We start from the raw sequence: 26,921 nt of genomic DNA, 5'->3' as shown, positions 1-26,921 counted from the left end.
TTATTATTTTCTTCAATTGACTGGCTTGCTTTTGTTTGTTCTGGCTTTGCATACGAATCCACTTCATCTTCTAATTCTTGAATCTGCATAAGTAATTAATGAATACACGTATTAAATATTATATAGAGTTGAAATTTTTTGGAATGCTGGTTTGAAAAGAAACGAGAAGCTTTAAAATGCTTTACGTACAGGAAATTAAATAGTGCGCTTTTAAAAATGTTACTCTGTAATAATCAATTCTCCATGGAGTACTTAAGTCTCATTCAATTCACTTTGAGATATAGGAAGATAAATTCAAATTAGGGTTAAATAAGTAAAATGCAAATTCAATCTATAATTGAAATATATTCAAATAACTTAAGCTATGGGCCCTTGTTCTCTTCAGCTTAATTTCAGTTTAGCTCAGCTCCAATTAGTTCATTTCCTAATTTCATTCTCTCATAAACAATTCATTTCAGCTCTATTCAATTCAGCTTATTTCAGTAAATCAGAAAAGACTTTAAATCGTCGAGAATCTTAATTGAGATATACAAAGTAAGTTCACAAGTTAACCTCTAGCTAGTGAAGTAGTACGTGCAGTATAATCAAATTAAACTTACCCTTAATTTAAGAGTTGTTAATATTATCCCTGAAGTGGTTGTCCACCACCACCATAATCAATTATATCATTGACTAGCAAATAATTGACTTATTATAATGGTATATGAAGTTATATATGAAGTATGAAGTATATGTTATGTCGTAATATTTAATTTGTCACATTCATCAAAAGATGTGTTATTATTGTTATTGTTTTTTCTTTTAAGTACTTCCTATGTAATTATAACTTATTACATAAGAATAGACAAATTAATCATAATAGAAATTAATAATGGCTGTATCAGTTAGATGAGCAGCTAATTCCACCTTTTCAGCAGCATCTTCAATTAAAGTGGCAACCCTTTTAAGTGATCCTTCTGGAAGTTTCTCGCCAACATCCTCAGCCATGTGCTCCACCTTATCTGCCAACTTTTCCAATCCCTCCGCTACATCTTCTACCGTCTGTAATTTCTGGTCAACTTCCTCTGCAATCGCGTGTTATATTTATACATTCAGTCCTCATGTTATCAACATTATAATTAATTCCGGATAGAAAGAGTACGTTACTTCTTAATAAGAACAAAGGCCCCCATTTGTCCTTCAAGAAAGATAGCAATAATGCTAGGACTGCTCCTGCTATCCATCCTTTCCTGCTGTGGATTAATTGTCACCCATATAACATGTCCAGTAAACAAAAATTTATAATTAATATTCAAGTTATTTTACTAGATAGAATTTTTTTTCGACTTGTATTGCCCTAGTGAGTTCTAGCTAGAGAAATGATACATTCATCTTGACGGTCCATTTCTATTATACGATAGAATAGATTAATCTACCTATCTTTGAGACGAAGTTATCAAGGAATTGAATTAAATTGAGTAAGATTAAAAAAAAAAAAAAAAAAGTCGTACCCAGGAAATCCAGCAGGCGTTGGACTAGAAGGGGCTGGTGGCGGAACAGATTCGATACCACTTCCAACAGTTAACGAACGCTGCCTTTGTGCACAACAATAATAATCAAAATTCAAACCAAAATTATAAATATATTTTATCAATCAAATCTATATATAGTTAAGCTCAATGATCATGTATTAACTAATTAATCAGTAATCATATCACATACCTTTGACTTTGTCTCAAGGAGCTAAGATTATAATGAAATAATCTTGATTTTGAACCCAAAGAAGATTGCCTGATGTTTGAGTTTAAGCTAATATTATGAAGATTAATGCAAGTTGATGGTTTTGTTGAAACGAATAAGCTCATACTCATGGACATTTTTGTATTTCGTGCGTACGTACTTTGTATTATATGATTGATTTGAAATTAGGAGTAGTTTGAGATGAGGTTTTGGAATATATATAACCTTTATTTTGAGCAAATAAATCTAGATTAAGGAAATGCATGTGAGGTTTAAGACTATTTTAGTAAGGAGTAACGTGCAAAGAATTAATGTTCAATTATTTATACATGCAAAGTTTGAATATTACGTTGAGCAGACAGTGAAACAATACTATATTATTGCATTTATACTTAGATAAAGGGGAGCTGATAGGTAGAACATGATGTATAATTGTATATTGATCTGAAGATCTGAAGCCTGGCCTAATATTGAAGGAATTTTAAAATGTATATGTTTACACACACACACTTTGACAATTAATTATGCATGGTTGTTAAATACGGGTTTGGACTGTACCCCCTGGCTTAATATTGGAGGAATTTTAAAATGTATATGTACGCGTATACATGTACACACACTTAGACAATTATGCATGGATGTTAAATACGAGTACGGGTTTGGACTGTACCCGCAATCAAGTGATAGAGTCCCCAACACAAGTCTAAAAAGATTTCATCTCAAAATCATATGACAATAAGAGAAGTAGCCTTTTAGTCTTATTAAATATTTAACTCTTTCTTCTTTTCTTAATGTGGATATTTACATGTGTTGTTTGGGAAATTTACACTTTAACAATAGTTGTTAGCATGCACAAATGTCCCAAACTCCCAATAATGCATACAAGCACGCACCACCTTGCCTTTTAAATTTAACCAAGGCTTACCCGAGCAAATTATAGGCCCTAATTCCTTGCAAATTGCCAAGAAAACTTGCCCATGCTTCACCAACTAGACCTCGCCAGGCCAATTTCAAATAATTCGTATTGGATATTCGATTTGTAAGTGACTTTGTACCGGGTCAATTTGTGCTCAATCCTCGTTAAATACTTCGTATTGGATATGCGATTTGCCGATTTGTGTATACACGGAGTATGTACAATGTACTTTAAAAATTAAAAATTTAGTGTACGTTAGAAATTAAATATATAGTGTACAGTAATTATCACTTATGTTTACAAATTAGTTTAAAAAATTAGGAGTACTGGTCTTTTGTCAAGGATCCCTTTGAGATATTATTTATTACTACCTCCGTTTCTTTTTAGTTGACACATTTTGACTTTAGCACTATTCACACATTCCCCTTTGACCGTGTTTTGTGCTTTATACGTAATGAAAAATATAGTCATGTGGGATCTTGTTAGATTCGTCACGATATATAGTTTCAAAATATCAACTTTTCATAATTTTTGCATATCGGCAATTAAAGATATGAATGGTTGAAGTTGTGCATTGGCAAACGTGTCAACTAAAAAGAAACGGGGGAAGTATTGATTTGTACTCATATACAAAACGTTTCAACTCTCATGGTTGTTGAACTAATTTTTTAAAAAAAATTTAATATAATAATATATGTATGCTAATAATTATTATATTTTTTTAAAAAAAAAAAACATAATCCCTGTTAGTATTTTTTTTATGTATTCTAATTTATTGTAGCAATTTGTACATGAAAAAGTGAGAGTTAGTGAAATCTTTTAACATTATGGTTAGAAAAGAGAAAACTATTTAGAAATTAGTATAGTATATTATTATATACGAAGTAATAAAATATGGACCATGTGGTGGGTAAGAAGGTATAAAGTGGGTGTTTTTCACCTTAAAGGTATAAAACAAAAAGTAAGAAGATAAAAACTAAAACAAAAATAAATATCAAAATAGAATGGAGGAAGATCAGATTAAAAAAAAAAAAGACAATAGAGGGAGTATATATTTATTAAAATCTATAAATTTACTCGTTAAAATTTGAAAAAACGAGATACAGGGCAAGAAAAAAATGTTTCCCAACAATCTGCATTATTTTTGTTTTCTTCAAATTTTTTGCCTGCTTCATCTTCTATATCTTTAATCTGCATGAATGGAAAAAATTATTACAGTCTATTATTTTTTAAAAAAAAATTTTGAAAAAAGAATGTAATCTATATAATATAATAAAGGAAATTCCTTAAAAAAAAATAAAGGAAATTTTTAAAAAAGAAAATTAGTAACACTATAACAGTAATTGTGAACTTTTCCAAATATAATATAATTAGTGATCAAGTTCAGATCAATTTAATTATATAAACAAGTACAGAGTATATGTCAATGGTTATAAACTTATGATTAGAACATAGTTTATGACTTTATGAAACTTTTCATGTTTTTTTTTTTTTAATAAATAGTTGAGAAATTAATCCCTAAAAATTACATTTAATATTTTGGTCAAAAAATTCTAAAATATTCAATATAAATCATAATGTACTCCATAATTACTTTTTACTCTGTAGTAAATAAATGTATGTAATTATGCACATTTAGTTAAGTTAAAAAAAACTTTATAACCGTAACCAAATAAAAAATTCCAATTGCAAAAGCAAACAATATATTATATATGTATAGTAGTACTTGATTTATGTTCGAAGTATTACCACGTTGTCCAAATACATATGCGATTATTAATTTCGGATGAAGAGATTATGCATGTTTTTTTTTCCCAAAACACCCCTCAACCTTTTGAGTTGAAATTTATACTCGTAGAATGTTGATACCCTAGTACTCGTATTATTTTCTCTTATCGAATCTAAACATCAAATTGCACTGTATTTGAATTGAAAGTAATATATATATATATATATATATATATATATATATTTGTCATGGTATCAAGAGCAGGTTAAATCTTGGAACCGTTCACAAAAATTTCCCCCCTGCCGGTGCTTTAGAAAGTTAAACCAACCGGTGGGATTCATATAATTTGCTTCCGCTATATTAATACTCTTTGAAATTTCTATTCTTTAATTTGATTTTTTTTGGTTAGTGGAGTATGTGAGTTGTTTTCTCCGTAATACATCTCCATGGAGATGAAGAAAAGCCACGTTTGGCGTACTTTTTATTTTATTTTATTTTATTTTATTTTATTTTTTAAAAAAAAAGTTTTGTAGGAAAACCACGGACACCAGCAAAGGGCCGTGACAGAAGACTACGGACACCAGCAAAGGGCCGTGACAAAAGGCTACGGACACCAGCAAAGGGCCGTGCCAAAAAAAAACCATGGACACCAGCAAAGGGTCGTGGCAAAAGATCATGGACACCAGCAAAGGGCCGTGGCAGAAGACTACGGACACCAGCAAAGGGCCGTGGCTGCAAAAGCTTGTTTTTTTTTTTAAAAAAAAAAATGAAGGCGACATCAACAGAGTAGTGCAACTCGATCGACTTCAACAAATTGATGAATTTTCAATCGCAATGTTCGTGTTGCTGCCGTTACGATTGCGGGAGGGTGTTAGAGATATGGGATATCGGAAAATATATGTCTGATATATTTTCCGTAGATATCATTAAAGGAATAATATATTTAGGTTTATTTTATGTTAAGATATATTTAGAGAATATATCTTTAGGGTTTATGATTATGGTAGTATATCTTTTAGGAATATTGTTTCCTATCTTATGTTGGTAGGTTTTGTATAAATACTCTACCTATTGATGAATAAAGATCAAGCCATTCTATTCACTCTTCTCCCTTAGCTAATTTGTCATGGTATATATATATATATATATATATAATTTAATAACTTTCAATTCAAATACAAACATTGCATAATAAAAAGGAACATAAGGAGTACATATTACTTAAAACTATATCATAAAGTTGGTTTCATAGTCTAGTTGTGTTTTAAATACAACTCATTTGTAAGGCATAAAAAGATTCATGCACTTGTTTGAAAACTTTTTACTTGTATAAATAAAACTATAAATGGAAGAAATCCTTGTCAATGGCTACCTTCTTAGCTGCATCTTCTATAAAATTAGTAGCCCCTTTAAGTGGTTTTCCCGGAAGATTCTTGACAACATCCTCAGCCTTGTGTTCCACCCCTTCTACCATCTTTTCCAATCCTGCCGCCTCGTCGACAATATCTCCAGCCATGTGTTCCACCCCATCTGTTATAATTTTCAATCCCTTCCCTGTGACAACATCCTCGGCCATGTGTTCCACCCCGTCTACCGTCTTCTTCAATTCCTTCCCCGTGACAATGTCTTCGGCCATGTGTTCCACCCCGTCTGTCATCTTTTCAAATCCCTCCTCCACATTTTCTATCATCTGTAACTCTTGCTCTCTTTTAACTTCACTCACATAAAATATTAAACACATTTGATTAATTAATACGTAGATATGAATAATGGTCTATTTTAAAATTATACTTCGTATGTCTGTCATATTACTAGTTAAAATTAAGTACACTATGAAATATGAACATAATTAACGATATAAATATATAATCGATCGATTCTAAAAGGAGAAACATAATAGAGGAATTGAAAAAATTCGCTTACTTTTCATCAATATGTTTATGAGTGTTGGTCCGCACTTGTTCCATACGAACCTCAATAGTGATTGCAAAAATGCTTTGATAGCGTCTATTATTTGGCCTTTGACTTTCCTGCATGTATTAATTGTTAAATACCCAAAAATATGTAAGGTGCAAGTTCCTTAAGATTTTAGTAAAAATAATACTAGAATTCCATAATTAATTAGAAATATCATTGTTTGTAAGCATTGTTTAGACCAAAATTGATGATGAATTTGCTCATCTTTAATTTAAAATGGGGTTATCATAATTATTATTAGGAAACAAACGAAAGATAATGAAAAACGTACTTAACAAAACCACCAAGAGAGGTACTCAAACCATTGGGTGGCGGATCAATATTGCTTCTAACGGTCAACATAGGCATCCTTCATGCAATTCATCAAAAACAAATAAATGGTTAAATCATACACTATAATTGAACACTATATCATTATAAACTCGTTAATCATTACATACATGTATTAATTAACCATTAATTATGAGAGTGAGGGATAGCTCAAGTGGTTAGAGCTCCCCATACCTTTTAACTTTTCTTGAGGAGCTAAGATTAAGATGAAATTTTGACCTCGAAGCCAAAAATGATTGCCTGTTTGAATTTGCACTAATAATATGATTAACGCAAATTGATGGTTTTGTTACAATGAACGAGCTCATACTCATAGACATGTTTCTATTACAAACTTTATTTGTGTTATTGTTTGAAATAATTAAGATTAATTTTGGATTGAATTTATAACAAACTTTGAGAAGATAAATCCATCAGGAAGTCTAATACGTGAGGTAGCTATATTATTCATAATTTAAAAACGTGTAAAGTATTAATGATCAATTAAATATGTATCATACATTCATTATCTGATAAGAGTTGTATAATCAAAACGGTCGTCCCCCAATGTACTCAACTAGCTTTTCAACGGTTTGTTATTAAGATACTTCGATTAGTTTTGGAACATTAAAACACTATATCATCCCATTTTTTTTTTTTTTTTTTTTTTAAGGTGAAAAAGGTATAGACGATATCAACCGATCAAACAAAACCTGAATCGATATTATAATTCTTAATTTTCTACTACCTAAAAAATAAAGTCAACCCTATTCTACTGAAAATGCATGTCCAAACAGCAAACCTAACCATAAAACTATTTATGGACAAAAGGAGTACAATGAAGCTTATCACGTAAAACGTAATTAGTTAGAAGGTACATTTTTTTTTTCCGAGTAATAAGAACTGCCTTCCTGAACCAAAATTAAATCCCATACTTACCAGTTACCACTAGATCAAACTTAGCTTGGTCTCTATTGTACTCAACATTAAAACTCTTTATTATAAGACAAGACTTTTTAGTGTTGCAAGCAAGTGTGCAAGCTAGTAATTGTGTAACTTACTTTTGTCCCATTGATAAACAAAAAATTTCAAACATAATAAAGATTTTAGAAAGGAACCAATATGAATACGATTATACGAATGAGATTAGTGTAATAATCAATGCATAGTCCCTCTTTAATTGTACTTCATGTATATATGACACTCATCTTATATATATGTTCAATTATTTTATAAATATCAAATAGGTAGTTGGAGCTTAATAAAATGAATTAATACGAATAATTAGCACATATGTATGAAACAAAAACAGTACGGAGTAGAACAAATAAAAGATTTTTGTGTCTATCCATTACACATTGAATATTGCATATTGTACATTTGTACTAGCTATGTATGTAGGAAAGTAATTATATACTTGTTCATACGAAGTATAAAATTTCGTTACATCATAGGGTAGTTATATACGGTTTTGTGAAAATGATACCCATTACAGTGAAATCTCCAAAACCATGCATGAAGTTTGTGATCAAAATCTCTAGAAGATAGTAGTATAAATATTCCACCAACCATGATTTTACTAAAGTATCTTTTTAATACTACTGTGTACTTGTATTTAATCATTCAATTCATCTTTTCTCCATCATTTGGTTTAAGTGATTACAATGTATTTGAAAATCTAAACATTTCTCAAAAAAAAAAAAAAAAAAAAAAAAAAAAAAAAAAGAAAAAGAAAAAGAAAATCAATCTTGTTTATACGAATAAGTAATTAATATGGCTAGTGATTTTCATAAGGCTAAATAATGTTAAGACTAAAAATTGTACAAATATAGTTGTGATAAATAATCCAACTAATCCTTGTCCTATAAATCTATAATTGATGTGAAATTGCATCCTCATAATTTCGAGTAATAAGTTTTACTATTGATTAGTGTAGCAAGAAAGTTTTGTATGCTTTTAATGCCCAAGTGAGACAAATAAGTAGAGAAATATTTGTGTAAGACCGTCTTATCATTATCGAACTAGTATTGTGAGCTATTATAAGTAAACATGTGACCTTATTGGCTTATTCCAATTTCTCATACCTATTGACCATCCTAAACCTAAAATTATTTAAATGTCAATGCTATTGTGATTTATTTCTACGACTAAATAATAATTATATCATTATAAGGCCATTTGTAAAGTGTTGTACTTTAGGCTGGGTCGTAGCATTGGGCTGGGAAATTTCATAAAAGGATGTGGGCCTATTGCAGTATAGGGTAATGGTTTTCCGTGTGCCAGGAAACATAAGTCCACTTTTAATTAGCCCAAAGCCCCAAACCAAGCAAAAATATATCACCAAATGACCAAATCCTTATAAACTATGTACTGTTGATTGACAATCCTTTTTTTTCTTTTTTTTTTTTTTCTAAAAAAAAGTACAAGTATTTAATACTCCTTAGAAGTGAATGGGACCTCCATTGAATCAACTTGATTTTTTTTTTTTTTTTTTTTTTTTAAAGAATCATCAAATAATTAGTCACTCGTTATGAATAAATCAATGAATGAATTGACTCAAACCAAATACGATATTGAATGATTAAATTTTCACAAAAAATAAACCATAGATGTGTAAGTGCTAAGTAAGATGAGCTCACAATAATACTACCTCCGTCCCCTTTTGATAGTCCCTTATGGGCATTTTTCACGGGAATTAATAAACATAAATAAGAATAGTTACATTGAAAAAGTAAATTGACATTGGGTATGCAAAAAAGTAGAGAGAGAAAGTAATAAAAGTACATGGAAAAACAAAATTTACATGGGAAATTTAAATTTGCACAAGTATTGTTGCAAATTGGAGGAAATTTTGGTAAAAAATTAATATTAATGGTTGTTGGAAAAGCAAATGGGGTGAACATTTTGGGACTAAAATTTGCCCATAAGGAACTATCAAAAGGGGACGGAGGGAGTACATACGTAGTACAATTCATATAAAGGAATATATTGTTAAATTTAATCGAGCATATTCCATTTTCATGTTCGTTCTATGTTCTTTTATTTTGAAGTATATGCTCTTTCACTATATGATCTTATAATATGGCATGTACATTCCCTTATACTATTATGAATTGTTTGTTCATTTGTGATCATCATGCTTTCAAGTGTGCGAATTAGATTCTGACAGTATCATATGAAACACAAGTTTCTACCTAGTTAAATACTTTGGTCGATTTGAGTTACTCCTATTATCAATTAATGTTGGTAACTAGGCTTATCTTTCCTCCTTCGCTCATTTCTTTTTCTATATATACCACTTTAAACATGTCCATTTCTCTTTTATACAAGTATCTAGTTTGTCATAGGCTCATAGCTAATTTTCTTTTAGTCTCATCTTATATATAATAGTTTACTGTTAATTGTACTGTTTATCCACTAGATCATTGAAATCCAATAATTTATTACCCTAAAAAACTATAATTAATAAAAAAAAATGAAAAATAAATAACATGTCATATCCAAGTTAGGAAAAAAAATTATCTTGTCCACGGATATACATGTGGATTCACCGAGAGATATGAACAATTAGCCATTAGGTGCTGGAATTTTGATTAAGCAACGCCAAGATTATAGTCAAGCTAAGTGTAGTAATTGCTTGGTAATTACTTCTCTTAATAATGAATATGACGGGCAACCTCATTTCTGCAATCTAATTAGGCACCATACTAATATATTTCTCAACCACCATAACACTTTTAACGTAATTAAAAATTATTTTTTGTGAGATCAAGAATATGACAAAGACATACAACCAAATTTCATTGTTAATTTCTTACAAACATGCAGAAATTAGCCTGACCGTAAGATTAGTCAGATATAGGCTAAGAAACAAAAAAGATCAGATGTTAAAGTAAACTTCAATCAGTATGTAGTAGGGTCGATTATGGTGCATTGCGGCATGGTTGATGAAATGGAGGTGGGTTGTTACCTTTAAATATATTGGTAAACTAGTGCACGTATTGTAAATTTGTCGATCTTAAGTTAGATTTAATGTAAATATTATCGAATTGTGTCACACTGTCAAATTACTTGGTACAGATTTATTGGTAAGTAATGCACAAAAAACTATATATGTAGCTTAGTCTAGCAAAGTGGTACAATTTTATATGAAGTATATGATATCGTGACGATATGAATTACTAAAAACCATTGACCATAGTGTCTTGTGTCAACTTAATCGATCCTTTAAAATAATTCCAATTTTTACTAAAACCATCTCAATATATGACATTAAACTTTAGCAACATACGAAAAATTAATTTTTCAATTTTGTATTGTTAATTGTTCTCTTAAAACCATCAGAACAATCTCTTGTATCTGGCTCACCTAAAATCAAATTCATTCTATACGGCCAATTAATTGTATTTGCATCCCTCTTTCCAATATTTTGCCCACCAATGTATATACTATATAGCAAATTTGTTCTTAAATCAATGAGTGAGTGGACAAGCTATAAGATAATATAATATAATTCATATTTGTACACAAAACCTAGAAAGTCATAGGTAATGAGTTGAACTAATCTATAGTACTATATAAAGAGAAAGGATTTCTCGTCGATAAATTTTGTCTTTTCTAAATTACCCCTCTACTTTTTTAAAATTACATTATTTACACACAAATAAATTTTTAAATAAAAATAAATAAATAATATGAAACGATTTGAATAGTTGCAAATAATATGAAATGATGAATCGTTACAAATAATATGAAACGATAGGAAATATATCCTAACTTATTTTATTTTCAAAAACTTATACACTTTTATATAAATGTACCCATATAGTTTTACATAATTTATTAATAAACGTAAATATTTTAATATTATTAGTTTAGGTATATTTTACATTTATTTTTAAAAACTTATACACTTTCATAATAATGTAAGTTATCAATTTGTATGACCAACCTTGTATTAATCAAGCATAAAAAAGTGGCATATACACTTGCACGTCAAAGTTATAGTAGTGTCTTACCACACCTAATATTTGAAAAAGAAATTGTTTCCAATCACAGCAACCTTCTAAAACGTGTTAAACAAATCCTTCTTTTCCTCTCCCATTCCCTTAGGAGATGCCTTAGACTATACTCAGCCTTAAATCTAATCCTTCCTATTCCTAATCTTAGTTTTTTCTTCCCTCTTTTTTCTCATCAATGGTCTCCTAATTATGGCCATTCGATTTCGAAAACTCTTAGATTATCTAACTTACACTACAAATGTCACAACTACTATTCCTTGCACTGATTTATGTGATCCTACATGTGGTGATTTTGATGAATGTTACTCCTTCCCAACCGGACCCGACTCGTTCCCTCCTCTTCCACCACCACTACCCTCTACGACTACGATCGTGGCAACCCCATCGTCGAACACCCATGATGATTTCCACTTATCACCCCTTGTGATTATAATCATTATTATTTTAGCCGGTGCCTTTCTGTTGGTGTCTTATTATGCTATTGTTATAAAATATTGTACCTTCTGGACTCGCTTAGTGTCCAGAAGGTCAAACAATATACCAAATGATTCTAATCAATTTCGTGACCCTAATCACGTACCCGAGGATCGAGCCATAGACGTCACAACCGGTCAATTTAACCCAATGGTAGATCACCCTATATGGCTTATCTCAACAGTTGGATTGCACCAGTCAGTGATCAACTCGATAACCGTGATTCGATACAAGAAAGAGGATGGCTTAATCGATGGCACAGATTGTTCAGTTTGTCTTAGTGAGTTTCAAGAAGGTGAAACTCTTAGACTTTTACCAAAATGTGAACATGCATTTCATATTGATTGTATTGATACTTGGCTTAGGTCACATACCAATTGTCCTATGTGCCGGGCAAGTATTGTTGCCAACCCCGATAATGAGCCCGGTTTCGGGACCTCGAGGCGAATCGAGGTCCCACACGTGGCTGAATCAGAATCTAGTGATGGAGAGTTAGTGATCACCCAAAATGGGAACAATGAAGTTAGTTTGGTGGTAGAAAACAGAGGAGAAACAGGGGATTTTGAAGTAGAGATTGAAATAGATCAAAGTAAAGCTGAAAGTGATATTCATCCTATAGCATTACTTGTAAGGAGATCTTATTCTATGGATTATAGACATGTTAGTACTCCATATGCGCAACAAAATTCGAACTCGAATTCGTGCCCGAACTCGAACTCGTATGCATTAGTGGGTGGTTCTTCATCAAGACCACTTCCTTCAAGGGTTAATAGAGTAATGAAGAGATCATATTCATGGAGTGAAAGAATTTTTGGGTCATCACGTAATCAGAATCATTGCAATTCAAATATTTCATCGTAAGAGTTTAATTTTTTTTTAATTAGAGAGATCAATTTGTTATGGCTTAGTAAATGTTTTTTTTTTATTTTTTCCCCCCAAAAAAAATTTAAGGTGGGAAATTGGTAATTGTACATATTTGTATAGAAACCATGTTCAATTGAGATTTTATACACTATAATTCGGCTTTTAATGTATTTTCATCTTTTTTTCTAGTGGTCCATAAACATGGTGATCTTTCCCTCAAAAATAAAAAAAAATAAAAAGAAATCATGGTGGTCTTTTTTAAAGCTGAAATTTATTCCGTAATTTGTTATTGATAGAGTATAAAACATATTCCTGGGCCTCAACCATCAGCTTAAGCTTTTGGTTGAGGCCCAGGAATATGTTTTATACTCTATCAGCTTAAGCTTTTGGTTGAGGCCCAGGAATATGTTTTATACTCTATCAGTTATAATCCTAGGAAAATCGGTGATCAAATTTGATTATAAGAGCATGAAGCAATTATTAAATTTCATGATTTGTAGTTTTGTACGGGTGTATCTAAATCCTACATTGTAGAAATCAAGTGTTTTTGTGGAAGATTAATAGTTGAAGTCAGACCAAAAAAAAAAGTATAAGAACGATTCTTATAAAAATTGGAAAAATAAAGGGTTTGAACCTAGGACTTGCATGCTGTAATTGCAACAATCATTAACGTTCCGCTGAGCTACAACATAGTCCTGCTCTATTATCATTAAGTTGGTTAATGGTTTGACAATTACCGGGCCATATGTTAAATACGGGTCTAGGCCGCACCCGTCACGGGAGAGTGCAAGTCCACCACTTTACAAGACCAAGGAGGTTCCACCTCAAAACCATGGAGGGGAGTAGCCCCTTAGGCTCTTAGCCTTATATTGTAGTGGTAACTCTTGAATTCTTTCAATGTGGGATTTCATTACCACTACACTCCCCCTTTTTAGTGTTTAGTGTGGGACAAGAAGAATGCTCACATGTGGGTTGTTCATGGGCTCAACACAGTAAAAGCCAACCAAAGTACGATTGTAATTGTTCGAAAACAGACCAGGTTGTGATGATATTAACGCGGGAAAGTGGAGCATTTGTTGAGTGATGGGGTTTGTTACCAAGTAATAGTTAGGTTTATTGTGGCCTAAGAGATAGCCGTTGGACGAGGCGTCGATTGTTAAGGTACGGGCGTCTAATGGAAGAACAGGAAGATCGAGTAGGATTATTATTTAAGGGTAGCCAATTGCGAGTAAGGCCGTACCTTTGACCCCCATCAATAATCCTAAGGTTGTAGTAGAAGAAGCCAAGAAAGGTTAAGGTTGGGGAAGACTTGAGCCTTAAAGAGTATAAACTATTGGGACGTCGAGAGTTCGAGATCATATCATAAACTATTGCTAGTCGATTCATTTGCTCAAAGGAGTATAGCATATAAAGCACTTTAGTTTGTCAAAAGTGTTGGGCATCGTATTTGAAATTTAATCAGGAATAATCTACTTTATAAATAAGGTTTTGTTAATGTTATCAAGTGAAGATAATTGTTTGTCAACGCGTAACCAAAAGACAGTATTAGTATATTACGATTACTCATTTACTCTATAACAATATAACATGTTGTGCTTGAAAAATTGAAATTATCTCGTACATTGTACGAGTTACGAAGTACTTGTATATGTTTGTGGAATTGTGGCCTGGATTTGAGTGGGAAAATAAAATGGGCTTCTAACAGAATTTAGGTTTGGAAGACTTTGAAGAGGCTTCATGATCAGGCTTTCAATTTTCCACTTTTTAAGGCTTTGTTACATTTGCTTAACTTCAAAAAATTTGGTAACGGGCCACTTCTGAAAATCAGTTTAATAGAAATTGGGTTAAGGAAACAAGGCCTTGATCAGCAAAAATTAGTATCATAAGATAACAAAAAAAACATTAAAGAATTTGTAAAAATAAGTATTTTTAAGCAAAAGTAAGTTCCAATAATTAGTAATGTTTGTCAATCAATAATTATAGGCGTTACTCATTATACTAACTTCTTCTTGAACCAAAACATAAAATAAAAACTATATTACCTTCTTTTCTTATTATTTGCAATAAAGGAATATTTTATATCTCACAATAATAAGAAACTGGGGTAGTACAAAAAATTAGCTGAATTAGTAAAAATAGTTAGTTTCATTAATAAAAATATTGTAGTTTTATGTGTTACACTTATTAAATGTAGCCGTTTTTTTTATGGGGAACTGAACAAGGTTTAGATATGTCCCTCCGTTTTTTTTTTAATATTTTTTTTTATGTGGTACACTTATTAAATGTAGCCGTTTTTTTATTATTATTTATTATTATTATTATTATAGTTTCACACTTTCTTTATTGGTAAAAAGTTATGATTATATTTCTATTTGACCTTATACTCATTTAACTCACTTATGAATATCCCAAATATTAATATTGAAATTTTTGAAAATTAAAATAATTGAGTATGTAATTACTTTTAAAAAAAAGTCAAATTGTGGATGATAAATTTTGTAATTAGTCTATTTGAAAATGATTACTTTTAATATGATTATAGTCATAAAAATTAGATGATTGAGTTTAATTAAGTGGATAAAATAAGTATTGGATTAAGGGTCTGTTCACTTCAGCTTAATTTCAGTTTAGTTCTTTATTTTCTTCTCTCATAAACAATTCATTTAGCTTTATTCAGCTCAGTTCAGCTCAGCTCAGTATGGGCCTATTCTCTTCAGCTTATTTTTAGTTCAGTTTGTAATTTTCTTCTCTCATAAAGTATTCAGTTCAATTTAGTTCAACTCAAATCAGTTCAGTTCAGTTTAGCTCAGCTCAGTTCATTAATCAGAACACACTCTAAATAGGTTGGATTAGAAATGTGTTTTCAAATAGTTTAATCTATAATTTTCAATCCAAACACGAACACGAATTCGACTCGACCTGATCTGTTAGCTATAGCCCCATCTATGTCGTTACTGGTCTAAGTGGGCTGCACTACCACAACAAATATAATGTACATGTGATCGATTATCTTCGTACAATTGTACCCAAAAAATATATGAACAACAGTTAGTGACAAACCATGCATAGCAAACCATGTGAACCATATATCTTCAGTATATATCTGCGTGAATGTTTTCTAATATGGATCATATATATATTTGTTCTTGTACGTCTTTTTTCAATTTCAAAATTATTTACAGACATTATAATTGTCGGGCAGGAGTACTTACATTAATGACTCCAACAAAAATCATGTATAGAATCTCATCACCTCAGCTATTTATTGGCTTTTTGTCAATTCACCAATTGATGATATGAATCTAATCAATTTGCATGTTGGCGTGTTAAATGTTATGTCAAACAGATTGTTACTGTATTTGGAAAATTGGAAGTGGTCTTCCACTCTTCCCTATTAATTTTGCTAACTTTTTAACTAAAGGTAATTAAAGAGTATAATTAGAAAAAAAAAAATTTATTTTTTTTTTGGTGAAGAAAGTTAATACGGAGTAGAAAACTTTATTGATGTCATGGTCACTTAAACTTTTTTTAAATAAATTACGTTTAAATAAGTTTAAAAAAATTACGCCATACTCTATATATATTGTACATTGTATGGTTGGACTTTCGATCTACTTTTAGCTTCATTACCTAATAGTATGGACTATGGGTCTATTCTCATACGATTATTTTCAGCTCAGTTCAGTTCAATTCAGCTCCTAATTTCCTTCTCTTATAAAATATTTAGTTCAGTTTAACTCTAATAAGTTCAGTTCAGCTTATTTTAGACAATGAGAACAGACTCGTACATATCTCACAGTTTAAATGACAAAATTACCTACTAGGCTACTAGTTCAATACAACTTTTAAAAGGGTAAAATTCGAGCCATAGATCAGTTGTACTAATATTACATACATTATGAAATAAAAAACCATGGTATTCATATTAAATTTAGATAAGATGTAAAGAATATAATCATTACAACAATGATTTTAAAAATGCAATGATGTTTGGAAGAAATCTAGTGGCATTTATGTTGTTCCATCTCTGTCATACCCCCTGGCCTAGGAACAACAATGAATCTCCTTTTTCCTATACCATATCAACTTTTTATTCCTTTATTATGCTTTTTGCATAGTTCTCCCTACAATAATGTCACTTTAATTTCATTTAATTTATTTTTAATCTCAAAAAAGGTTGTTTAGCCATGTACGGAAAGTTTATGTGGGGGAATTAATGTCTTATAAAGAATATAGTAACAGTTAATATTGTTCAAAAAACAGTTGTGCATGGATCGTTATAGTTATTTCTTATTTTCTTTACAATATTTATGCACATTTTAATATACATATAAAGCCCTTGTAAAAAAAATTAATAAAATAAATAAAGCCCTTAGGAATGTAAAGAAAATAAGAAATACTTACATTTCCTAATTTATCCCATGAAAAAATTGTGCATAAATCGATATATTTATTGCTTCTTAATAAGTAAATTATTGCCAAATTAACCTGTTATTGCTTGTTAATAGAAGCAATAACAAGTTTTTTTTTTTTTTTTTTTTTTTTTTCACTCACTCGAAAAAAAAAATTAAAAAATCTTGTTATTGCTTCTTTAACAAGTTGTATTATTTAAGATTTCAAGCTACTCTCTTTTTAGTTAGTTTGTATTCCAATAGTGGTTAGTTGATAGTCCTATTTGTTAATTATATGAGTCTCACTTGTCAAGTTGTCAATCAATTTGTTTGTCAATCTATTTAAATTGGGTATGTAGTTTGCAAATTAGCTAATTTTTCATTTTAATTCCAATGGTCAAGCTATTAGTTTAAAACTTCAATAAGTTGCAAGAAAGTTGATCTCTAATTACATGTTAGTGCATGTAGATTGATGTTTTTTTTTTTTTGGTATTTAGAGGGCCATAAGGGTGAGAATCAATCATAGCTCAAGATCAAATTCTCTGAAACTGGGCGAGTGTTGACGTTCTATGTATATTTAATTGTTATAAATATATTTTCACGAGTAATATAAACAAGTAATTAATAGAGTATATAATATCATGAATTGGACAATAGCCTAATTTTTTTTTTTTTTTTATGGAAAGATACACAAGAAGTAAGGCTAGTGTTCTCTCAAAACTATAACCCAATCTATTAATCAACAGTCGTCAAATTAATTATTTTTTTATTTGACATGCAATAATAAATAATTATCAAACTGTGTTAGTGTTAATCAACAATCGTCAAATTCATTAAATGGCAACAATCGTCAAATTAATTAATTGTCCCACAGTAATATTCCAAAGATGTCTTAGTCAAATTCTTTTTCAATTATGTTGACGTGAAATTCATGCATGTTACATTGTTACAAAGAGCCGCACTGTCGGGCCAAAGATGAACCCTTTTTTGTTGTAGCATAAAATCTCAATGGGTCCAACCCTTCATTTTTGATTAATCTTGACAATTATTGGACTTGTTAATTCCAAACACTATGAGAGTAGAATGATACTCAAAACTTAGCTTGTAGGAAAAGCCAATGTTTATGACTAATATATCTGCCTTTTTTGTGAATGCCAACTAGATTAATTAATTAAAAATTTCACTGACAATATTATTGAAGCTAAGGGTCATCCATCTCATAATATCTGTTGAGGTTCTTTTTTACACAAAAAAAATCGATCTTTCCTGTTGATCTCTGAGTTATACTAGCTAAAATTGTCAAGTAAAGCTCAATGTGTGAAAGCAACATTGTCAATTGTTTGTTCCTATACACAAACTTATAAACACTATTAACAAGTCCAATAATTGGAAGTGACTTCGATTGCAATTTTATTTGATGGATTATATAACTGTTCAAGTACTATCTATGACATTGTTAACATATAAACAACTAAACTGTATCTTTGTAGATACTTACAAGCAGATAAAGACATGGAGACAAATAAACCTGAATGAATTGCAGAATATTTTTGGCCCTGAAAATTGAGTAAATTTTTTTATGATTGGACATTTGACACAAAAACTCCTGAACCTTTAGAAGTTTATTAACCTTCTGTTTTTTTTCTATAACATCATAAGTATTTTTAGATTTTTTATTTTTACTTTTATTTATTTATTTTTTTTTTGTTAGAAATATCCAATACACCTACTTTGTTTCTTAATATACGCCACAATTTGATTTTAATTAACACTATTTATGTACTCATAGTAATTTTGATCTTATATTTTTAATGAAGTACCAAAAAAAAATTAAATGTTATATTTATTTATACATTATAATATATATTTATGATTAAGCTTTTATGCATTTATATATACATAAAGTTGTTAAAGTGTTAATATAAATATTCATAAACAGGGGAATATAAACAAGAACTCCATAGCTTTATAGTAAAAGTTTGAATTTTAAAAATATACATTAAGACGAATTAACAAGATTATCATAATTACACTATATTTATAACGAAAAGTAATAGATATTATATACTCCGTATGTGATTATACTGTACTTTGTAAATTCAACAAAAAAAATGTGATTTATATACAAAAACTCCATCAATAAACTAATAGTCTAAAACTGTATAATAAAAATAATAAAAAAAAAATAAAAATAAAGAGGGAAGAAACAATAATGCACAAAAAAGACCTTCTGAAATCAAGCTTTACCCCACTATGGAAAAGGGGTAATTTAACAGTATTACAGTAAAAAGATGAGATATGGCGAAAAAAGTGAGCTATTAATGGGAAAAAAAATATTGTGGATAATATAAAGGGCCAACGATCTATACTTATATCAATCAATCAATCAATCAATCAATACTATATACTGTACTAATGTAATCACTAGCATTATCCCCAAATTACACGTGTCAAACTCACAATAAAAATTTTCCCGCCAAAAATCTTTTTTTTTTTCTTTTTTTTTTCAAAATAATAAGATAGCTAATAAATAAAAAAAAAAGAGAATATACAACCTAATAAACAACCTAAAAAATAGAATAACAATAACAACTCAGATTAATATATAAATAAATTTAATCGTTAATCTATAAAAGTGCATTATATATTCTCTTTAATCTATGTATTGTTTGTTTTTTACTTAAAAAGAGGATTTTTCACTCAATTTTAAATTCATAACATGTCAGAAAACTAAATTAGAGATTAGTACTTTACATTAATGTATTTAATCTATATAAATTTGATAATATAAATGGATACTACGTATAATTTATATAAAAATAAAAATTCTTTTGAATATCCGAGCGTTTGCTGGGGCAAAAAACTAGTTATATACTAAAGTAATCTCCTAAGTACACGTGTCATCACCATATAAAAGATTTTCCCGCCAAAATATTTTGTTACTTTTTTTTTTACTTTATTTTTATTGATATAAGTGTGTTACTATATCTAAAGAAGAAGTTTTTGCCTTATATTTAGAGAGTGATATCCAACAATAATAATTTAAATAAAATTAAAAAAATATAGTTATATTGAATGAAATTTTAGGTCAAATTATATAATACGAGTACTATTAGGATATCATCAAAAAGTTTGTTTGTTTGTTTTTTTTTTTTTTTTTCAATCAGAATAACATGAATAGTTAGTATTTTTTTTTTTTTTTAATTAAGAAAAGGGTAGCTTTCATATTATGGATTCTAAAATCTAATTAATTCTTCTGTCTCACATTAATTGTAATGTAATTTAGACATTGAGATTAATCTTATGGTATATCAAAATGTTTATTGTACTTTTTATATATATATATATTTTTGTATTTCTAATGATTCATTTTGTACAGTTTCTGATAAACAAATAGTCCGTTCAAAAAAAATAAACAAATAGTAAAATATTATTGTAAAACCGTGCATAGCACGGGTTTTGAACTAGTTTTAAATAATTGAAAACCCCCTTACCTAGCCTGTCATTAGCGCTACTAATACAGATTATTACAAGCTTAAATTATATGCATAATCATATTATAGTGACATAAAAAAAAAAAAAAAAAAAATTTAAAGTGACTGATCTACAGCTTCCTCTTTAATTTGACCAAGAATATGATTAGCAGCCGCCGCGATATCATCAACTGAATTCAATTGGCATCCTTCCTCGACCTATTTATAAAAAAAATGGAAATTTATTCAACTATAATTTAAAAATGAAATCATGAAACAAAATTATGCACAATGTAAAATAAAAACTTTTATATATAACATGATCATGGAAAACAAGAAGACATTAACAAGGCTTAATAAGGTAATTGTTGTGTTGGGTTTGGTATTTGATGGTTATAGGAAGCGGAGTTGGTTATTTGTGGCTAAATGTAATGGTGATTGTGAAGACTATAGACAAAACACGTACGAGCAATAACTTTCTAATCAACCAAATATCAAAGCAGCTAATATAATCAGCTATTCAGGCGTATTATTTTCCCTAGGATGCAAAGGGACACAAATGCATGACCCGCGATGAACCTAACCACACCCATCGGCCATCGAAAGTACAGCTAAAATTTCCCTCGGAATCAATTGGTCATATATTTGGTAAAAACTTACTATAAAAAGAAAAACACACACCTCATCAGAATATAGGTACTCATATGAGATAATTGAGCAAATAATGAAATAAGAAACACACACGGTCCCCTATATACATTTTTTTTTTTTTTGTCGTATAGATTTGGCTAGTGAAACATGTCTTTTGTTATATCGAATGATTTAACTATCTTAACCGATAAATGCGGAATTACACTATTTTATTTTCTACCTAATGTTTATACCACCTCTAATTTAATTAGTACTCTCTAAGCTACGTTGTACTTCTATTAAGAGTACGTGTTGTTAGCTGAATGGAATGTTCAACATCTCTTAGCTCTTTTCTTTGTCTCTTTCTCTCTAAATGTGTATACTCCACATACGTAGTATTTTATTTTAATACGCAATACATCTCATAATTCTCATTGAAATAATATTACGCGGTGAGACATGACAAGGACAAAATGAAATTTTAAATTAACAAGTACTAAATCCGATCACTCAAATACTAAACCTTACTTTCTTTATACTCTAATAAGTATTACGTTTAATAAAAAAAAAATGCCTATCTCAATAAATTCATATTTTTGTGAGAAAATCACCTTTAAAACAGGAAAAATATTTTGAGACCTTGGAGAAACTATTTACCATTTATAATTATTGATGTAGGTTAAAGTTTTGCTTTGCTAGAGAAATTAGGACATTTATTTTAAAGCAGAGTAAAAAAATTTACTTTTTTCAAATCACAAAACAATAAAGTCAAAATAAGAACAACAAAAGGCAACGAATCAAAAACAAGTAAGCTTAAGCAAATAATAGAAGGAAAAAAGAAACAAACCTTGAGGCTTAAAGAGTAAAGGACGAAAGAGTCAACCGTAGTGACGTTAAGGTGAAGAACATTTAAACGAAGACCCTGAAATCCTGCTATTAATTTTACTAATTGCTTTGCTTCTTTCTTTGCCAATATCTTCACGTTTGCATGGCTTTCCACCATTGTCACCTCTATGTCACCCACACCCGAGTTGCTACAACTCACTGTGTTGCCACTACATCCTGAACCGGAACCGGAACCTGACCCTGACCCGGGCGAGCTAGGCTTTGACCTAGTTGAGTATTGTGGGAAGCTGAAGAAATCAGCAAATGGTGTTGATTCTGTACAAGAATCCAATTCATTATGACTAGCAACATTTTTGGTTTTGTTGTCGCCACCGCCTTGTGGTGGTGGTGACGTTGGATTTTGGTGGTGGTCGTGGCGGCGGGGTTGTTTGTTTGATGTCTTTTGTGCCTCCATTGACTGTAATAGTTGCTCTAGCTCTTTCACATAGTTTATTGCTCCTCCTACTATTGATGCTTGATCTCCCTAAAAAAATTTAATCATTTGTTTTAGATCAAAGTGTTACATTACATTTAAAATGCCACAGTATCTAATTTGCATTGCATTACTCTTATAACAAAATATTGTTTACATTATAGATCAAAAACAACTTTTGCACACACAAAAATAATTATGAATCTACATTATCCTTATATCAATCATACTCGCTTTGTCTCTATTTGTTCTTTTTATTTAACATCTTACTATCTCTGTTACATATTATTTGCAACGATTTGATATAAAGTAGTGAGGGAAAATGTCTAATCGTTACAAATAATATGTAACGGAGGTAGTATATCCTTTTGATTAGTCATTTAATACAAAAGTTAAACTTATTCACAGTAATATGCATAATCAATTTTAAAAAAAAAAAAAAAAAATTAAAATTAATGAACATACATACCCTTTGAACATAGGAAGGAGGCATCAAGGACCTAATAACAGCAAGATACTCATTCATTTGTTTCCGGCGATTTCGCTCCACAGCAATGTGAGTCATCCTTTGGTGCTCCACTTCCTCTTTGTTTTTACAACTCCGCCGCCGTCTCTTCCTCCGAACCCCACCACTTACAGGGGGTTCGGTAGCTGTAGAAGGCGGCGGGGCTTCGCCGGATAGATACAAATGATCTTCCGGCGAAGAATAATCAGCAGTAACATATTGTTGCTGCTGATGTTGTTGTTGTTGTTGTTGCCATTGAAGGACATTATTTTGTGTGATAAAATCAGAGGTAGTAGAGCTTATATTATTATTAGTATTGAAGTCGTAAACATTATTATTATTATTGACGAGATCAAATAACCCAGCATTTAAAGGTAGTTTAAAACTATCTTCCAAAAACTTAGAGGGATGATGATGATGATAAAAATAATTATTGGAAAACTCAAAGTTGATACCAAAATTATTAGTATTAGTAGTAGTAGAACAAGGATTATTAATTAATGGATCTTGTGAAAACACCACAGCTTCTAATGCCATAATTAGTATAAACTACTGCTAATTAGGTGATTATAATGATGATTAAGAGAGAAATAAGAGGAGTTGAAGGAAGAAAAAGAGGCCAAAAAATGACAGGAAGAAAAGAGTGAAGGAGAGTAGCTTTATTGGGGGTAGGCAGCTTTATTATATAAGCAGGGGTGTCATAAAATAGAAAAATAAAAACACAGAAAACTAAGAAAAGGTGAAAATAATAATATGGTTGAAGGTTCCAAGAGATACAGTACTAGTACTACTAATACAATGTTTGTTTAAAACTACAGGCTATGCCTTATTGCACGTGAGGCTTTTTCAGAGAGGTGGGGGGAAAATGAGGAGTTGCGCAATTTTACAAGGATTTGTATGAATTGATGAAGATTAATTTGATTATGTAAGTGGAGTAAAGCACTTTTCTTTAGAGCTGTTCTGCTCACCACTATTCTGCTCTACTCTGCTCTGTACTGTTGAAATCTATTATGCTTTGCTCCGTAGTGTGTGGAAGGCTAGCCATGCTCTGCACTACTCTGTTCTGATCTGCTCTGTTAGAATCTGCTCTGCTCTTCCCAGAAACTCAAAAGAACAGGACCTAATAATAAGTTGGACTGTTAGAGTCTTGGAGAGAGAAGTTAAGGGGGGAGGGGAGGGGGGTCTACTTTGGAGAGAATTAATCAACAAGTTGATTATTAGCTATTTGTGTCTATATGTGACTTTTTTGTGTTTAAGTTTGTGCGAGAGATTTGGGTTCATTCAGTGTATTGAGTTTGTAAGGAACTAACCTGCGGCCCGTGGAAGTTGTCTGTGTTGCGGAGAAAGAAAATAAATATTGGGGAGTATATTGTTAGGTACAAGTGTGAGTATGTTTGTTTCATGATAAATCAACGAGAAAAAAAAATATGGAGTTTATAATTTGACTGGAATATTTCTCAATTCTCATATTGATAACTGGTTTTAGGACGAAGTTACCTCACTTATGTTATGTTTGTGTGTGTGTGTGTTTTTCCTTTTATTGTCTTTCATATATTTTTAATATATAAGTGGTAATTCAAGTTAGATTTAGGTGAGCTTTGATGAGAGACTCAGAGACGTTTGCATTGGGCTTGTGGAGCCAAAATCTATTCATTGTCGATCTTGTAAGGGCTTATTAGCCGAAACATGGCTTCAACTATTAATTGGGGGTGCTCTATAGGGTTTGAATGAAGATTGATAGATACAAGCGTTGAGTATTTTTGTCCTGCACAATGAAAAGATGAGCCAAAAAGAGTTTTAGTTTATAACATATGTGGCTACCCTTCTACTATACGTAAAACGGTAAAACCACCGAGTTCTAATTAGACACAAGGGTGTCATTGTATTAGGGTCATACCAAAAATATTGAAAGCTAGCCATAAATTGAACTAGACCAAAACTGTACTATTATTCTTGATAAGAAGAGCAAAGCCTTGATATATAAATTCTCAAAAAAATATTGACCCTAAACATAAATAGGGTTAATAGATTGAGACCATTGAGTGGTAATTGAAACTTACTAAGGAAAAAACATAAATAGGGTCAATAGATTTTTAAGCAAATAACATTAATAAATTCATTAAAGTTCATATCAATTAAAATCAAAATCAAAGAAGGAAGCGAACTTATCCTTTGGCAGATAGGCCGGGAAGGGCCATAAATCCTCACCACCATACTTGCTAATTAGAATTCAAATAAACAAAATTTCCTAGATGCAAATTCTGCTCTTCATACCACTTGTGGGGATTGAACCTCCGATCCAACATCAAGGTCTTAGGTCTTTCTAGGCTAAACTTACCTTGTTAGAGTAATGCATTTTGTTAATTGATGAATGTTCTGTCTAATTAGTGGCCGTATCCATTTCCATACAATATGCTATACAAATGGTCCATATCAAATTTTGCCGACTCATGATATGGTAATATTTCAAATATGTTCGTCAATCTATTAGAAAGAGGACCGGTGGTGACTGGTGAGGAACCAAGAAAAAGCAAGGACTCAATTTTATTCGTACACAAAAAGACATCTCGATCTTTTTCTTCCCATCTATATTACTGTCCTCTCCTAATATATTGTTTCGTCTGTTTCTTTCCCCATATACAAAGTATACAAATAAAGACTATACACTTTTTCATTAATCATAAGCTAAAAAGGCTTTTCTAGCAAAGATAAATTAAATTAATTAATTATTATCATCCACTTTATAATCATATCAAAACGAATAATTGGTTATTTAACATATCATCACTAATTTGGAATAATTAACTCTGTCAATATTATACGAATTGGGAAAACAAGAAAAGAAAAACATACACTCTTCCAATGTCATCAGATTGGATAGGGACAAATAAAGGTTGATGCTGATATCAATGAAACCATGGATCCAAGGGAAACTTACCAAAAACCACATCTTTACATAAAATTAAAATCTTTAAAAGTTAAGTGATGTAATCTCACATTCTTGTGCATGTTACTTAAAAGCTAAGAGAATTATTGTGGTGAAGCTTGACCATGAACTTCGAGAAATATCGGATCATAATGAGCCACAGACCATATGTTAAACTAAATGGAAATAAATTAAAAGAAATCAAATGACACAATACTAAGACTATGGCCATGTTCTTTTGAGCTAATTTGGTCTGCTCAACTCTGCTAAAATCCATTATTATGTTGTGCTGAGCCTTGTTTTGCTGAGTATTAATGACACCAGCTTTTCGCTGCTGACACATGCTCTGTTGAAATATGCTCTGAAACTCAAAAGAACGGGGTCTATGTCTAGTTCAACTTACTAAAGTAAATACAGATCAAATCAAACTAGATCATATCATGTATATTTTGTTTATTTGCATTCGCTTAATACTAAATGCCTATAGTTTCACTATGTATAAAACGTTTGGAATGTGGATATATGATGAGCACAAATGCACAATGTTTATTATGCAACAAAAGAATGTAAGTGCATGTATATGAAACTGAATATGCATGACATTTTGTTATTTAATTTCCAAGTACTGATACATGCATGGAGTTAAGTTAAACGTAGCATATATTCTTT

General features: G+C 30.5%; 2 protein-coding genes and 1 long non-coding RNA gene across 3 annotated transcripts; 1 reads left to right on the top strand and 2 right to left on the bottom strand.

The window, feature by feature from the left end:
- Nucleotides 1–6,283: 6,283 nt before the first annotated feature.
- Nucleotides 6,284–7,010, bottom strand: LOC145614128 (uncharacterized). The gene is made up of 3 exons (XR_014107057.1): nucleotides 6,846–7,010; nucleotides 6,613–6,690; nucleotides 6,284–6,394 (listed from the first exon to the last, which is right to left on the bottom strand). It is a non-coding gene; the product is annotated as an uncharacterized LOC145614128 (long non-coding RNA).
- Nucleotides 7,011–11,850: 4,840 nt separating this feature from the next.
- On the top strand, nucleotides 11,851–13,130 carry LOC145615652 (RING-H2 finger protein ATL54-like). Its single transcript, XM_081670718.1, has one exon. The coding sequence runs from the start codon at nucleotides 11,861–11,863 to the stop codon at nucleotides 13,004–13,006; it is 1,146 nt and encodes a 381-aa protein (XP_081526844.1). The 5' UTR covers nucleotides 11,851–11,860; the 3' UTR covers nucleotides 13,007–13,130.
- A 7,846-nt stretch (nucleotides 13,131–20,976) lies between these two features.
- Nucleotides 20,977–23,894, bottom strand: LOC145615033 (transcription factor bHLH94-like). Its single transcript, XM_081670113.1, has 3 exons — nucleotides 23,291–23,894; nucleotides 22,351–22,872; nucleotides 20,977–21,092 (listed from the first exon to the last, which is right to left on the bottom strand). The coding sequence occupies exons 1-3, from the start codon at nucleotides 23,861–23,863 to the stop codon at nucleotides 20,991–20,993; spliced, it is 1,197 nt and encodes a 398-aa protein (XP_081526239.1). The 5' UTR covers nucleotides 23,864–23,894; the 3' UTR covers nucleotides 20,977–20,990.
- Nucleotides 23,895–26,921: the final 3,027 nt, after the last annotated feature.

This window comes from Chenopodium album, chromosome 25 (assembly GCF_948465745.1).
Source record: "Chenopodium album chromosome 25, dcCheAlbu1.1, whole genome shotgun sequence".
In the NCBI taxonomy this organism is placed as follows: Eukaryota; Viridiplantae; Streptophyta; class Magnoliopsida; order Caryophyllales; family Amaranthaceae; genus Chenopodium; species Chenopodium album.
Note: the sequence above shows the minus strand (reverse complement) of the source record. Positions and strands in the feature narration are given on the sequence as shown.